This window comes from Ptychodera flava (assembly GCF_041260155.1).
Source record: "Ptychodera flava strain L36383 chromosome 3 unlocalized genomic scaffold, AS_Pfla_20210202 Scaffold_25__1_contigs__length_14229661_pilon, whole genome shotgun sequence".
NCBI classification, from domain to species: Eukaryota; Metazoa; Hemichordata; class Enteropneusta; family Ptychoderidae; genus Ptychodera; species Ptychodera flava.
In genome coordinates, this window is record NW_027248279.1 from 7,429,271 (window position 1) to 7,446,894 (window position 17,624).

The 17,624-nt window shown below is 38.8% G+C and overlaps 1 protein-coding gene across 3 annotated transcripts; it reads left to right on the forward strand.

The window, feature by feature from the left end:
- The first annotated feature begins 6,028 nt into the window (after window positions 1–6,028).
- On the forward strand, window positions 6,029–16,517 carry LOC139125296 (paired box protein Pax-6-like). Of its 3 annotated transcripts, none has more exons than XM_070691396.1 (7): window positions 6,029–6,162; window positions 6,704–6,789; window positions 8,629–8,784; window positions 10,165–10,323; window positions 12,780–13,040; window positions 13,484–13,710; window positions 14,357–16,517. In XM_070691396.1, exons 2-7 carry the CDS (start codon window positions 6,765–6,767, stop codon window positions 14,675–14,677), a joined length of 1,149 nt encoding a protein of 382 aa, XP_070547497.1. In that variant the 5' UTR covers window positions 6,029–6,162; window positions 6,704–6,764; the 3' UTR covers window positions 14,678–16,517. The 3 variants fall into 3 exon arrangements, with proteins under 3 accessions (XP_070547497.1, XP_070547499.1, XP_070547498.1); XM_070691398.1 differs by having other exon boundaries at window positions 13,484–13,698; XM_070691397.1 differs by having other exon boundaries at window positions 8,632–8,784.
- Window positions 16,518–17,624: the final 1,107 nt, after the last annotated feature.

A 17,624-nucleotide genomic window follows, 5' to 3' on the forward strand; every position in this document is an offset into this window, starting at 1 on the left:
CGGAGTGTGTCTGTTTGTCTGTCTGTCTGTCTGTCTCAGTCTCTGTCTGCCTGTCTGTCGGTCTCCTTTATACCATTGTCACGTATAGCTTTGCTTTTTCTCTCCTATGTCATATTTATCTCTAAATTACGTCATACTCCAAACACTTCCAACTGGCCTTTTATCTCGCACGGTCTCATCATCATTTTCGCATAGTCTCTTCCTCCCCATCTGCTATTTCAATAAGCCTTTTGTTTTTATTTGCAGCTTTTTGCAACATACTAACTTTGAAAGCCCATTATAACATTTTTTTTTGCCAAGAATCGTTAAACAAAGACAGAACATAATGCAATGCGTATGTCACAAACTTGCAAGTTGATGACATAAAGCGGCAAGGCGCAGGCCGGTTTGAGTTGCCTGGGAAATAAAACAAGTGCTAAATGTTGACTTACAATAAAAAGTCGGCATATGTTGCCTGGGGTCTACCTCTGAACTGAGTCGAAATTCAATTTTGACGTAATTACTGGGGCTTAATGTATCCTAATGACGTCACAATTAACGACAAAAAGTGACATACCTTGTTGTACTGGGATAGTCCATTATAACATGATTTTAAAACGACGTAATTATGTTCCCTTACGAAAAAATTGAGATTGGAAACAATTTACAATTGTGTGGAGATAATGCTTGTATTTTTTTAAATTTACATCTTTTTTTGTATATTGTCTGCCTTCAAGTTTGTTAATTATATTTTCTGTTTTGGTGTCATGAGTTAGACGACCTAGGCAGCAAAGTTACGAACCATCACAGAGATGATTTGACCATCGTGTCAAAATTACATTTAAGGGTATGATTAATGACAAACCGTTTTAGATTTTTAAAGTAGGAATATTTTGATTCGCTCAACGTCGACGTTGCTGTTGTTTACTAAATTGAGGATATATTGTTCCTTTTGTTTGATACACTCATATTAAAATTGGTTACCAGTGTGGTATGGGTAGACTTTGGCTGAGATCTCTGCCTCTTTTCCTCATAACTGACTTTCAAAATTCTTACCCGAAAAGCAATTTTCGAATTTCTTTACTTTATAATATCACAAATTATCGCGATGGGTTATACATCGATACTTTGTCTATATTGCCATTCACTGCTAAGCATGGTTCTAGCAGACAGTAAATTGATGAAATACAGTACCAGGAAGAGCACTTTCAAATCTCTGGAATTGATAATATTTACAGCAACAGAACGTGCCGTTTACGCTATTGGCGTGACAGTCCAAAAATAATGTGCATTTCAAAGACGTCAGCGCGTGTCGACAAAATCCTATGAATAAACATCAGAATCGTCAAAAGTTGACAACATTCATTTTGTCTGTCGATAATGTCCTTAACAACCTATTCCATAATATCCAATACATCAGAAATATCCTTTATACTGGTATTAGCGGGTATCATTTCAAGTCATGATTAATCTCACGTTTTATGATTCCTATTAGCCTAAAATAATTCATAATCGACTTTTATGCAGTAACTTTTGTCACAAATGTGTTTTTCCCGCGCAATGATTACACCCCCCCCCCCCGACAATGATCTTGTTGTGTTTTTTTTAAAAGAATCATAAACCTCGATGTAATAATATTTGTCCTCTCGTACTTTTCTGTCCCCGAACTTTTGTTTAAAAAAGAAAGACTGAATTTTCGCGATAGATTAAACACGGATCGAAGAATTCAGTTGCCGAGTGCTATTGTAAGTTGTGGTCAATACAGCCGTGATTGAAGAGTAGATTTTGCAAAGACCGACAATCTTTGACAGATATGATTCGTTTGCCGCCAGCGGTAAAAAAGTGCAGACGTGGAGTTTGTATCTGCATAGTGTTAGTATTAATGAAAGGGGCTCAATTTACAACCTCGTTACTTACGTTCTTTAATCTAATGCAATACAATACGCCGTGTCAACATTGCAAAAAGTGGTCGGACACACTCTTCTTGTTGATAAAAGAAACGAATAAAAAGAATAAATACATTTCTAAAAAGCTGGGACTGTTGTCAGTTTTATATCGCCTGTATTTTCATAATGGGTTATTTCAATTGAGCAAACCGTCAACGGAGTAAAAAAATCTTCTCATTATGTTGGAACTAAGGCTAAAATAATTAAAACTTGCTCTTTTTCTGCTATAGAACGGGGAAAACGCTACGACATCGCACGCATGAATAACGCTTGTATCTGCGGGACGGGGAGACAATAATGCAATCACGCGTGTCGCAGGGAAGATCGTACAGTAGAATTCAAGTACTGGGATTAAATTCGTGCCATGAAAATAAACCAAAAGATTTTTCACTTCATTATTGTGTCACTGTAGTCATTTCAAACAGGATTAAAAGGAAATAAAAATATATTGCAATATTTTTATGTGTACATGATTCGCACCATCTTTGCCACAGCTTACATTTTAATGTTTAGGTTTTTGTTTATCATGCAAAACCTGATCCCCGATCTCCAGCATTTTGGATTTGCATCGTCAATGAATTTCTGCGTGAAAAAGGACAAATTTTACAGCGCACGATACAGCGGTGCCCGCGAAAACATCGCCTGTGTAGGTCTTGCTACGGTTTGGGATTGCGCTATTTGCATTGTGAAATGTGACGAGCGCGAATTTGATGGTCTTTGAATGGCATTTAAATGAGAATTTAACAAGGCGAACCACTTCCCTATTCCAGCAAAATCTAAATACAAATGAGCGGTAATAGTTACTTAACAAATCTCATCCAAGGTTCCTGTTTGTGAACCATTTAATATTGAATAAACCCGTGCCTGCAACAAAAGGCGATGAATTAAAGTTGTGAAAGCGCTCTGCCTATAAGTATCTCCTCTTAATATTATTTTAACCAGCCCCCTTTATGGAGCGATGTGCTCGTTTTTTACCCGAGTGCAAAATTAGTGCGCGGCGGACAATGGACACGAACCGCGCTGCAACGGCGACCGCTCGACGCCGGCACTGGAAAACGTCGAAAAGGACAAAGAGGGTGGTTGCACGCCGCCAAGTTATGAAAAGAAAGATTGACGAGTTTGAGATCTGATTCTCTCGCGTTGAGAAAACCATGTACAAACCTGAATGTAGATTTAATTCATGGGTTTTGATTAATTAACTAGGCATGACGTATTGGGGTTTACATGATAGAAATTCAGTTGACAGTTCATAGTCATTTAATCTGATGGACATACGGCAATCTATCTGTCTATCTATCGATCGATCTATCTATCTATCTATCTATCTATCTATCTATCTATCTATCTATCTATCTATCTATCTATCTATCTATCTATCTATCTATCTATCTATCTATCTATCTATCTATCTATCTATCTATCTATCTATCTATCTATCTATCTATCTATCTATCTATCTATCTATCTATCTATCTATCTATCTATCTATTTTTGCGTTGAGCGGTTTTTATCGAGTAGTTTTTGTGTGCACAACAGTCAACTCCAATATCTCAGAAAAATACAGTACAGTTTATCTATACTGTAGATTTAATAACAGTATAGTGTGTGTGCTCACTGCAATAGCATTCACAGTCCTTTCTGCTTCACTGCTCTCACCGGAACGCTAAAATACAACATGCTCGCTGCAATATTTATCCAGCATCGTTAGCTGCTGCACTTTGAATAAAGAATGGAGCTGAAAGACGTTTTGTTCGCTTCATTAGAGCCGTTTTTGTTCGCTTGTACTTCCATATTGATTCTTGAAAAGATAGGACGAGAAATAAGCGGTTTCCGGGTCCCGTGAGAGGAAGACCGGTGTGCGTTTAATTCTGCCGAGTAAGTGACTCGACCACCGCGACAAACAGGTGGAAAGCCGGTGTTGATGCACTCCGATTAACTTTAGTCGATCAACAAAGCGGAAAGCCGGAACATGAATCGTTGCAGACTGAAGTTGAGGGAATGATATATATATATATATATATATATATATATATATATATATATATATATATATATATATATATATATATATATATATATATATATATATAAAGTTGGTTACAATAATGGAGCTCGCATTTTTCTGGGCTATGAGAGACGCAGTAGTGCAAGCTCTATGTTTGTTTCTAATAGGATTGATAGTTTTGATGCTCTTTTACGAAAGCAAATGTATAGTCTGATAAAAAGAATATCTTACTGTGAAAATACAATTATTGTAAGAATGGTTAATGATGTACTGTTTTACAGTTCTGACTTGCATAACCTGTGGAGAAAGTCAATCTTAGTGAATGAATTTATATATGGATAGTATATCCAACACCAGTTGTATTTTTGTATCACAGTATCTGTATTTCCTTTGTGTAATTTATATGGACGAATGTAGTCCGAAATAAACGAGTATAATAATAATACATATACTTCATTGTATTGCTTTGAAGAATGTGGCTTGTGTTATCATGGTAGGTAAAAGTCAGGAAAATGAAGTCGAAGAAACTATAAACTATCAGGAGAAGGAATGGTTTCTGATGACAGATTATACAGATGTAGAATAGTAATGCCTAATAAGGTTAATGTTAACGCCGAGAGATCTCGGAGATGAGCTGCAATGAGTGGTGACACTGGCAAACACACACGATACTGACGTCACAGATGACACAGAGAGAATGATGACATAGTGAGAATAAATCCAGAAGGAAATATTGCAAAGAGAGGCTCTGGTTAATCAGAGAATCACTATCATAATGGCTCTATTGCTTTTTCACGATTTAGGTTCAGTTGTGACGAGGCGAAAGAGAAACGGAAGGGTATTCTATTTTAAGCACTTGACTTTTATCAAAATCTTCTTAGCTGTTTAGCTGTTACATTGACCTGCCACATCGCCAATTGCCTCCAATTATAAGTAGCGGAAATAGAAGTGTGGTCAAACAAATTTACACCCTCACAGCTTGCAAACATGTAACTGATCAGTTTCCTCAATCCGTTTCACCGTGTACATTTCAACGAAATATTGAAACTTTCCGATGAACATCACAATTTTAAAGTCATCGATATATTCGATAACAAGGTTCTCCACCAAGCAAATCTTCTCCTCAAAAGGAAGTAGTTACTTTGATCTATAGTTGGTCTCTTATTCTCTGTCTGCCTCTGTCTTTGTCTCTGTCTCTTCCTCTCTCCTGATTGTAGTCTCTTCCTCCCTCCCTGTTTCTGTCTGTCTGTTAGTCTGTTAGACTGTCTGTTAGTCTGTCTGTTAGTCTGACTGTTTGCCTGCCATTCTGTCTGTCTGTCTGTCTGTCTGTCTGTCCGTCTCTCTCTCTCTCTCTCTCTCTCTCTCTCTCTCTCGCTCTCTCTCACTCTCTCTCTCTCCCTATCTTTCTCTCTTTCTCTCTCTCTCTCTCTCTCTAAGATAACAGACGGCATCTACTAAAGCCTTTTAATAAAACCAATAGAGTGATTTGTATCGCTTACAGTAACAGTTCTACAGTTCCTCAAAAGGAATTGTTCCTACGTATAAAGAGCGGATTTAAAACCATTTAAAGTACCGTCAATTATTTACATTTCTCAATCCTATTGTACGATAACAGTGGGGACCAGAACGACTTAAACACGCTCCCAGCAAAGCAATAAGCCGGACGCCAATTTCAAACATTACCATTGAATAGTGATCGCTGGTTCCATATGTAATCGCTGTACCATTAACATATAAAACATTAATACTTGGAAAATGAACATTATATCAGTAATTCATTAAAAAAACACATTTTAAACGTATAAAATGTAGTTACTAGAAGTGAAGAACTGCCCTACTGAAACAAATTGCATTTTGTTTTTTTGTATATTGATGACGATTTAGCTACAGATACTTCGAACATAGCAAGTTGTTATGAAAACCGCGGACGAGGCTGAGTTGTCGAGTGAAGATAAACGAAAAAGCAAAATGCATCAAATTTTGACGAAAATATTAATGAAAATCATTGACCGATCACACGAGCCCAGACTTGTCACGTGACCCGCGTGGACAACTTTCCAGGAGGAGATTGTCATCAACAAACGCGTTAATGATTTTGCCCTGGTCAATTATTGGAGGTTGGCTGGGTGTAATTACAGTCTGTGCCAGGGCACATACAATGGCCCTGCTATAAAAACGACAGTCTGCGCAATCATAACTCAGAGATTATTGCGCAGTCCAGAAAATCAGAAGGTAAGAACTTCAACTGTTGTTTCCAGACTTTGTTCCGATGGAAATCGTTTTCTTTTGCGGAAATAGCGTGGCTTGGTTCGATTCACAAGGAATATAACATAGTTTGTGATATGGCTTCTCACTTTACGTAAAACACGCATCGAATAACGTATTTCAAAACGCTTGCGAGAGTGTATTAACAATTTTACTGTAATTTGTTTCATAGTATGGATTACTGAGGTCTAATATTCTTGCGGTGTAATTTCATTTTCGTCTTTGTATTTCCAGCTTTGTTCTAGTTCTAGTGTTTTTGTAGAATAATCTGGTGTAACTTTGTTCATGAACTCCCTCAGCTGGAACTCATTTAGACTCGTCACACTGCCGTTTTATCCTTATAATAATGAAAGACGTAGAGGTGATCAACTTTCCTTCCGTGAAACTTGTAGACATGCAATCAGAGAATCAAAGCATAAAATCTCGAAGTCTTCGTTCAAATATAACAGTGCCATTTGTTGATAGCATCTTTCAATTTCAAACTTTTGTATCGCTATATTTTTCTCAGCTTGTCAGTTTTCTAGAAGTTACGGCTTGACTGAGACATCAGCAGACGGTTTATAAGAGATATGGACTCATCGGCCTTACATCAACGTAAGTATTTAGAGAGAGAGAGAGAGAGAGAGAGAGAGAGAGAGAGAGAGAGAGAGAGAGAGAGAGAGAGAGAGAGAGAGAGAGAGTATAAAATCGCAAGGCGATTTAAAATTTGTAATGATAACTCGCGATAATGTCTCGTGATAATGGCAGTATTAACTTTCTGAAACCAGTGACATTTATTTTCGTTTCCTTCATCTTCACTGAAAAATTTTGTTAAAAGTTTATTGCGCGCGAATACATAATAATTATTTTCCTGTTTTCGTTTTGCTTCGAGCATTTTTCATGGCGTTTTGTGAGCAGTGATAATATCCAAACAGCACGAAGTCATTATTGGTAGAAAGTAGTTCTGACTCTAAGAGTTCCGTTCATTTCTCTCCGATGAAACAAGTAAAGGTTTACATGTTTTCAAACTGTTGTTTGGGCATATTCAATCAAATTACATTGAATATCTCGTTGAAACAAGTAAAGTGTTTTCTTATGTGCGACAATGCATACTAACCTGAAATGGGGAAATACTATTGAAGCAGTTTCTTGGAAACCAACATAACATAATATCACCGTGAAGTAAACCAACCGGGGGACTTTGCGTGAGACTTTCAAATTATCTAACGTTGTTTTACCGCCTCGTTTTAATAGAAAATCGTTTACGTATAAGATACTTAGACCAATATACAGCGAAATGTGGAGCGTCAAATCGAGATCAAAAGATCCCAAAGTCTGCGAGGTTGAAATTTTCCATCTCCAAAAAAAAGACTATGATTTAAAACGTTTATCATTGTTTTGTTTTATTTGGGTCTGCCAACTGTCGTGTGGTATTTGTTGCAGCGATTAATTTGAAGCAACCCACGGGACACTGCTATAAAATTGTTGTCTGGGGAGTTCTTTCACACAAAAATCAACTTGAATAGAAAAAGACACTGGTTGGTGTGCAATGACGATTGTCCCACGACGTTCCAAAATCCCAATATCCGTGATCAGTAACTCCCAAGTTTTTTAGAGCCGTCGCACTAATTAACACCCTTTTTGACAGTTCATTTGGGAATAATTGGTTGTCGTTTCGCGATCAAAGGAGAGCAATCAGTGGTAATTATTTATGTTATTGCTGTTGTTTTTGTTCGTTTTCCCACGTCTTGTAGATGCTCCAAGCACAATGCCTCATAATAATGTCGTTAAGTTTGTCATGTCCCCCTTAGTCAAGTGAACATTTCTTCTCAGTTCTAATTAATTCCTTCCGGTGAACACAGATTGTCCAAGTCAGTATTTATGTCAGCGTGTAAACTTAAGACTCGCAAATTCGAAATATTAAGCACAACGTCTCGGGACAAATCGATATTTACTGTATTTTAGCAAACCATTTCATTGATAATTACTCTTTTATTCCTACTGCAATATAAGCATCAATTAACAATTATTAATAGTTTGTGCAATTGAATTACCTCTTGATCTGTCGAAATATCTACCCTTGTCGAAATAAAATCTCTCTGGGCACATTGGAACGTTCTAAGTTTCATCTCAACTATTATTTTACATCTTTTCGTTCAATTTCTGTTGTAACAGTTGTAATTATTTTATCTTTATCATGTTATCCTAAATTAGTCTTCAAGAATTTTATTGCCCGATTACCTCGCCCTTCTTCAGATGCGAAATGAGAATCATTGAAGTTCCACCTTTACAAAATGACGGCTTAGTGGCATGCAGGTTCGTTATAGCACCACGCTAAAAATTACTAATCGCAACATGGACGGGCAATTTCTGATAGAGAAACGGCGTACTTTGTGACATGAGATTTAGCTGAAATAATCTACCCTCATCTCTCAACGGTTTGTTTTTTTTCAGAAGCTGGCAACCTGACCCAACTAAGTGGTGTATTCGTCAACGGGCGTCATTTAACGGACCCATTGCGCCATCGTATGTTGGAATTATCACACATCAGATCATCAGACCTATCCCGACAATTACTGTTATCACATGGATGCGTCAGTAAAATATTAGGTACGTTATCGACCGCTTATCTTATAATCGGATGTGTTATCAAAACGCCACTTTATGACAGGATGTTTCAGCTCTCAATTCAAGGATTTGACTCAAATATGCTATGGTTTCGTAATCCCTGCGATCAGAGATGTGTTGTCCGGTATCTCAAAAAATTGATGATGGTGGGTGGTGGTGGTGGTAGTGAGATGATGATGATGATGATTGATAACTTGATCAATCTATTTTAAGGAACAGTGGCGTTGTACTTTACAAATTTTGAAGGAAAACTTTACCGATTTAGAAGCTGAAACAAAGGGAAAGTAATTTCTAGTACCGATTCAATTTTGTTAATGCGCTCCTAGATCATATTGGTAAAAGTCGACGGTTTAATAAGTTGAAAATAGAATCTGTTTCCTAAGATCAAGAATTATATCAAACATTTCCATACATGTAAAATGAGTGTCCAATGTAGTCACATTGTACTGAACGCTGGTGTTTTGAAGTCTCATAGCTGAGACGACCATATACTGGCAGATATTTCTGATAGGGACAAGCTACAACGGCATATCTTCGGTGTCTATTTTGTTGTCTGTAACCGACGTTGACCTCTTGTTCACAACGTTTATTTAAATACTGCAAGCCAATTAATCTAAGTGATTTCTCAAATAACACAAAAATGGCTAAATAAACAATCCGAAGGGACCGTCTTTGTCTCGGCTATGTGTTGAGTGCTACAATCGAATGGCCATCCTCTCACATCGCATTACGGTGCATTTATGTTGACCGTTTTGTGCCATGGAAATGAAGCTGTCGCTAAGGGACCTTGGGCCAAATCCTCGACTTCGTTTCTCTCCATGAAAACAATATTTTTGTAGTATAGGCTACTTGGCTCATCGTTAACTCGGAAGTTAAAAAGCTATCGACCGAATCAAATCACGGTCCAGTTAGAATTCTCTCACGTTCAACTGACGTTGGACTCTATACGTGCTATTCAAAGCCACAGTGCAGATGTTGTCAAGGGGACAAACGAGGGATATTTTCTCACACTTCTCTATTCATTTCACTAAATTCACATGGCCAATAATAGTCGCAGTCAACGGCTGGTTCCGACTTATTCCGTCCCCATGGTATACGAATTGGTGCAGATATAGAGACTAAAACCAACCATAGCAACGCGATGCGAACACCGAACCTACTGCGATGTCAATAATATTGTGAAAACCCACTTATTATTAAATTTTTCATCTCTCTCTCTCTCTCTCTCTCTCCCCCCCCTCTCTCTCTCTCTCTCCTCCTCCCCCCCCCCTCTCTCTCTCTCTCTCTCTCTCTCTCTCTCTCTCTCTCTCTCTCTCTCTCTCTCTCTCTCTCTCTCTCTCTCTCTCTCTCTCTCTCTCTCAGCTGGGCGATACTACGATGCGGCATCTATTCGGCCAGGGACAATAGGAGGAAGCAAGCCGAAGGTAGCGACGCCGGAAGTCGTTAACAAAATCGAAACTTACAAACAGGAAAACCCTACGATCTTTGCGTGGGAGATAAGAGATCGCCTCATAAGTGAAGGTATGAAATTTAAATTGTTAGTAAAGCTTTAAATATTGATGTCGGCAGTGTGACTGATGGTGAACTGCTTGACTTCTCTTTTCGTCACCGTTCTCTAAAATGGCATTAAGATAAAAATGACTGATATTTGGGAACGTGTTGTGATTATAAAGCAACTACCCGTTGAAGGAACTCTGGCGCTGATGTCGCTTTGTTTACTCACATCAAGACGAATGATAGGATATCTAGCGTTGGGGAAACCCCTGCCTTTCTCCGTCTGATCGTACCATAAGCCTTTGTTTCATTTAAACTGCTAAAACTAATGCGATGTACCGTTGTCGCTTTTCGTTTCATTGCTTGTGATACCACTGAATGGCTGCAGTTATACTCGTCCCCGACAGTGTGCAACCCTCAACATTTGAATCAAAACTTTCACTTCGAAATATCGTTTTTCTTGATTACTGAAACCAACCATACCGCATACGCCCTGCTCAACGAAAATTGTTACTAATTAAGTCAATATCACGGTCCAGTGGAACACATTTTACCGTTTCCAATTGCGATTGTTTCTTGTATCAAGCTTAAACCATCGGGCTTTGTATCGATTACAGCAATGCCCCGGGGAGGTACCCAATTAAAATCCGATCGACATTTCACGGTGTGTTAAACTTTTGAACTTATTCATTGATTGTGATGTCTGAAACAAGAATGATTACTAGCGACGTATGCAACTCTTTTTTTTCATCATGGTCAGTAACTTGAAAAGAAGATACGCTACTATGAAAGAAATCTAAAATTCTCATCGCTCCAGGGTTATTCTCGCGTATGTTTTTGCTGAACTCTGAAATGAAGACGCTTCGAAAAGGGAACAATTTACTTCTCCCCGTTGTACACCGCAAATGCTTTTTAAATGTACCTTCGTCACTCTCGCCTGCGGGGTCTGTTAGTGCAAATGTGTGTATGTGTTTGTGTTTCCAGCGATTACAGAATTCAAAAAAATCGGATCGAACTCCTTACCGGTGGCCGAGGCAGGGTTTCAATGGTTTGAGAAGAGAAGCCACGTTTACGGTGCACCGTCGTCATGTCGACAGACATGTTGCAACTTTGTTGAAAAGTGGGGAAGGGCCACATATGGCGGCCAATCTGCCAATGTTTGCCTTCTCAACGGTTTACATTCTGCTTAGGCGTAGAGATGCAAAATGTGTGCAATCTGTCTCTGAACTGAGGAACAAGCGTTGTCCTTTGTGTCGCCAAGTATCAAGGCTTTAAAAGAACCCTGAAGTTTCGGTGTGAAACGAGAGGTGGCATCAGCCCGATGATAAAAACACGTCGACGGCGATTTGACGGGACGCGCGTCTTTGGTGTTTGCTTATCGATTTCATGTTCCGGCGATACTTTCACATGGCTCCATGAGAACACGATAGAGTAAGTGTTCAGCGACAGGGTGAGACTGGCCTGCTTTTAAATAGCGCTCTGTCGATGAAACAACCTAATTAGCCCTAGTAACGTTGCTACCTTACAAAATTTACTGTAAATCGCCGGAACAAATTATTAGAACAAACTTCTAGTTCTATAATTGCCTTCACGCAAATATTGTACTAAACCTTGGCTATACAACAACAGTTTCTTGTCCACTTCCTACCACATTCAGAAACGCCCAGTACTCAGCGTCTAAGTACAGTCCGCTTTGTACGGATCGTTCACTGTTGTAATTACTGTCTGGGGGAATGAATTGAACAACGAAGTGATACACATTGTGAACTCACAAAAGCGTGTACAATGCCCCAAAATAATGAATAATTCGTCATGCTTCATCAATTTGAATCACACAAGTGGGTTGCTTAACCTCCCAGTAAAGAATGGGGGAAACTTGTCCAAATCTACAGCTGTTTTCTACAATGGCTTGCAACAGAGCCCGGATGTACCCCTCAGGCTAAAGTGATCGCCAACAAATGCGGCTTACAGACACAAATACGTGCTTGACAACGCAGATTAAAGGAGACTTACGTGACAAGAAAAACTACATTAAAAGTAGAATGTTAAACTATACATAAAAATGACACATTAAGTTGCGCCATTATTTTTACGTGGTTTCTTACTTATTGAAAAATGCTATATTTTGTGAAACTTTATAAGCACCATGGTGAAACATTTCGAATCAAGGTTTGAGTCCAAGAATCATGTAATCAGCAAATCAATTAATTAATTGAAAACATAAATTGATTAAGTTAATCTGTAAAAACGGAAATATCTTGGGCGTGTGTTTCTTACAGAACAAGGGAAATAAATACATGCAGTAATTTGGTCAGGGTATTTTGTCTTGTTCCAAATTTTCACCATGTTTATTGGATCTACAGTCGCAACTCACTTTCCACTCAGAGTCTCTTCTGATCAAATCTGCTGTCTGTATATGTTACTTCGAAAACGCTGAACGTACTCCGTCTTTTTCACTGACGTTTGGTATTTTTCTTTTTTAGGTGTGTGTACGAACAGTACTGTTCCCAGCGTCAGCTCTATAAATCGCATTCTTCGAAACAGGGCAGCCGAGAGGGCTGCAGCCGAATACGCCCGAGCGGCCGAACAAGCTTTGTATCCACATTACCCAGTGTCTTGGCCGGCTGGTTCTCCGTTCACAGCGCCCTCTATGCTACCTCAATATCCGCTAGGTGCACCGCTTGCTGCTGGTAGCAACACATTCTGCCCGGCGTCGATACTTAGCGTACCCCCGGTGTCAATAGGTGAGATGTTTCATTTTGTCTATAATTTCCATGACCGATGTATTTTGACGGTTGTTTGTTACAGATAAGATAAGATCAATTAAGATCTTTAAGTTCAAAATTCGATTTGATCTTTTGACTTTTGCTTTTTACTGTTGTAATTTTGTTGTCACAGTTAGAGTTTACTCATCTTTCTCGCGGAATGTGAATGCATTCTTGGCGTGAATGTCAATTTTTTGAAGGAAAGATTAAAAGATACAATGACAGACAGACAGACAGATAGGTACACAGACAGAGAGACATACGGACGGACAGACAGATAAACAGAAAGAGAAAAAAACACAGAAAAAGACCACAAGGATCAGACAGAGACGAATAATTACCACCGAAAGGCCGACATAAGGAGACATTGACAATTTTTTCACATTCAGGAAACATTCAACTACATTTTTTTCATATTTCAGGTTTGACGCCCTCTACGTCGACTTCACTGTCAACACAGAATCGAGAGGAAAATAGACATCAGGATAACCTGGAGTCGCAGAAGAAAAAACTGAGACGAAGCAGAACAACATTCAACAGCGACCAGTTAGATATGCTAGAGAAAGAATTTGAAAAGACACACTATCCTTGTGTCAATACAAGGGAAGATCTAGCGTCGAAGACACAACTATCTGAGGCAAGAGTACAGGTATTTCACTCTGCGCACCCCCATAGTTCAATTGACTGTTCCAATGAAAAAGTGCAGGCCACTCTAATAACAAAATGTCCTGGTAGTCCATCATTTCAGTCACAGAGTGATCAATTTATAGGCATCATCGACAGCAATCTCCAGTTCACTATCGACTATAATATTTTAACATTTTTATACCCCCTAATATATAGTTTGTGACTAACGATGCGATAAAAACAAGTTTTACCTCTCATCATTTCGTTTGTCTGTTTGCTAATCATGCTGTCTACATTCCGCACCCCTCTCTCTCTCTCTCTCTCTCTCTCTCTCTCTCTCTCTCTCTCTCTCTCTCTCTCTCTCTCCTCTCTCTCTCTCTCTCTCTCTCTCTCTCTCTCTCTGCGAACTATTTCTACTCCGTTCTGTTTGAACCCGATTGTTAAAAGCAACTATTGAACAACTCTTGATCTCGTTGGCTCGGACGTCTTCCAATATCTACCTGTTTCGGTAATTTATTTTATCACTGAACATTAGCATAAGTTTCTTATATTTTTCTAACGAATTGCTTACCTTAAAACAACTTGCACGAAATATGGTGTCATTTTACAATCAAGCTGTAAGCAGTTGCATTTTATAGTTAGTCACTTTGTTTGTTTACTACTGGTAGGTCTGGTTTTCAAATCGTCGGGCGAAATGGCGCCGTCACAAGAAGATCGGATCCATGGCTCACCCAAGTCCAATGTTACCTGTGACGTCAGCTTACACATCGATATACAAACCGGTTCCCGTCCCGGAGAGGGCGCCCCCTAGAGTCGTAGCTCGAGAAGAAGGTTTGAAGACCCTCATTCCTTCACCGCATTCAGCTTTCACGGCGGCTTCGTCTCCGATCATGACGTCATCGCCCTCTTCACCATTGGTTGTTGTGACATCATCACCATCAACGTCACCTGTTACGTCATCAGAACCGTCTCCGAAAAAGTACACCTGAGTATGCTGATGAAGAATTACAAACTATCAGATTTGTTTGTTCACAGTGCAATCACATCAACCAACAGATGTTATCAAAGTAAAAAGGGACCTGACTTTAATGGCGCCATGTATTTCAGTTTGTTAACGTTTAGAAGAATTGGTTATCACCATGACCACCAATTGTCACGGCAAATTTCTACAGAATACAATGTACATACTTCAAATCACACACGGTAAAACGGACTCCAGAGCGATGTTTATTTATTTATTTATTTATTTGTTTATTTACTCATTCATGTATGTATATTATCTATTAAGAACTGACGGCAACTGTTACAATGACTGACGGTTGATATATTTTCGTTTGATGATTTTTTTTGTAAATATATCAGCAAATACTATAGCCTTACAATTCCCTGAACGTCGACGACACTGGACGACACTGAACGTCAACGACACTGAACGTCGATGACATAGCAGTTTTCCAACATTATGTGATGGTTATTCTTTAAACACATCCGTTTTCCTACAGTTAAACTTCAGGTGAATTACTCGCCAGCAGGAAACGGTCTTACCAAATAAATGACCCCGGTTTTCGAGAACGCTCGCCTAGCAACTGTAGATAAAGCGAGCCAGAGGGCATGCACATCGAGAACATATTATAAGTTGTAAATTTCTGACTCTTTGAACTCATTTTAAGGATGACATGCAGATACTGTCATCGCCTAAGGGAGAGATGAGGTGTTAATGCCATGAGGATATTTTGTCTGTACTGAAACACAGCCTGAGTGCAATGAAGCCATTCACCGGTATGTGCCTTATCAGAAGAGTTACGTGGCTAATTTTTGTTATAAAGTGTCTATTTAAGAACCTGTTTGCCTAAAACACGATATGCTTTACCCGTTACAATGTAATGTGTGTTCTACACAGTGCCTTACCCGAGTCTGAAATTCATTGCTGATTTCGTACAACTTGGCAGTGAAATATTTTTATTATAAATTAAATTTAAGAATATCGTCACTTCCCGATCAATCAGTTTCCTTGCATATATAAAGTACAACACGGCAATCCTACGTACTTAAGTATAAGTATAAGAATGTTTTAGAAAGTGCAATGTTCAGAGATTGTGATTCGAATCTCCCCTAAAACTTACAAGTTTCGGAGTGACAAGAGCGAAGTGCAACGAAAATGACTTTGAACAGAGAATTCACTATCATATATCATAATGACAAAATAGAGAAATTTCAACGTCTGCCTTTTCGACAAAATGTCGTGTACAGTTGCGTATTAGATATTTGGTTGTAATTTTCACACGTACACACACACACACACACACACACACACACACACACACACACACACACACACATATACAGAGTCATAAAAAATCAAATTCACAATTTAAAGCATATTCATAGAGATCCACCATGAAGTATCTTTTTCGTTTTTATTACATTATGTTAATTAATATATTGTCTGATGTACACATTTTGTTATTGCGGTCTTTGTGATTTTTCTTGTCTGCTGTTTTGTAAAAATATATTGTAAAGTCGTTGTCATATCAACATATTGTGATGCATTTTCTGTTTCATTATTTGTAAAAAGGAACTTTGTCATTGTGAAGAAGTAAAACTTGAAGGACATACAGATCTCTTAATTAATTATTATTCAAATTATCCCAACAGATGTCTAATCGTGCAATATGTGTTTATTTCCATATAAATCGCGCCGCTTCAGATATGAGCATAAAGCCTACGGGATCAACCGCTAACTTTCTTTTCACAACTTATATCTGCCTGTAAATACACTTGATGTAAGTTTTCCTGATTCAATAAACGTTATATCAAACTTAAACAATATTATGTGTCTCAGGCTACGATTTAGATTACATTGAAACTGTTCTCAGTGGAGTGCAGAATGACGTGCTGCGCTCTTTAGATAAACGTAAAGATGTAATTTTGATTTTACTCGACCTTTCTTCTGTTTCCTCTGCGTTCGGTACGATTGACCATGACATTCTACCACGCAGACTGCGTCATCGGTTTGGCATCACAGGTATTGTTTTGGACTGGTTCAATTCTTACATCAGGGGGCGTACACAGTCTGTTGGCGTCAAGTCAGTCCTATCGGAAGAACATGTCGTTGTTTGTGGTGTTCCCCAGGGCTCTGTCTTTGGACCGATTCTCTTCAGTCTCTGTGTGGCACCCCGGAGGACATCATAAACAACCATGATTTAGATTACATGATGTATGCTGACGACACCCAGTCATATATTACTTGTGACAGTGACCTGGTCCCCATAGCAACGACTGAGTCATGTATGGGTGAGATTCGGGGATTAATGAGGGCCAATATGCTTGCACTCAATGATGGTAAGACAGAGGTTGTGCATTTCTCCTCTAAATTTGGGATTGAGGGCCTTGTCCCTCGATGCAATTTTCGGAGTGGTGATGTCAGTGTATATCCATCTGACTCAGTTAGCAATCTTGGCGTCACAATGGACTCTGCCTGCACTATGTAAGACCATGTTACAAATGTTTGTAGTATAGCATCACATGTGATTTGGAGAATGGGAAAAATTCGCGATCTTCTTGACCAACATACCACAGAGAAACTTGTCCATGCCTTCATTTCATCATGTTTAGATTACTGCAATAGTCTTCTTTTTGGTCTTCCGAACTTTGAAATACGTAAATTCCAGGCTATTCAAAATTCAGCGGCCCGGTTTGTTAGCAGAAAGAAAAAAGGACCACATAACACCGGTGCTACAAAAGTTACATTGGCTTCCAGTCCAGAAACGACTTGATTTTAAAATTCTATGCTTCACATACAAAATTATTACAGGCCAAACCCCAGATTATCTAGCAGAAATGCTTACAGTACGTGATACTGGTCGCACCCTTAGGTCCCAATCCAGTGTTGCGATCATTCTGCATCAGCCAGTCTGCATCACAGCTTTTTATGGC

Coding starts and splice junctions, on each gene's coding strand:
- LOC139125296 (XM_070691396.1), top strand. CDS start 6,765: ATGGACTCATCGGCCTTACATCAAC. Junction 8,785..10,164: donor ATGCGTCAGTAAAATATTAG/GTACGTTATCGA, acceptor TCTCTCTCTCAG/CTGGGCGATACTACGATGCG. Junction 13,711..14,356: donor TATCTGAGGCAAGAGTACAG/GTATTTCACTCT, acceptor TACTACTGGTAG/GTCTGGTTTTCAAATCGTCG.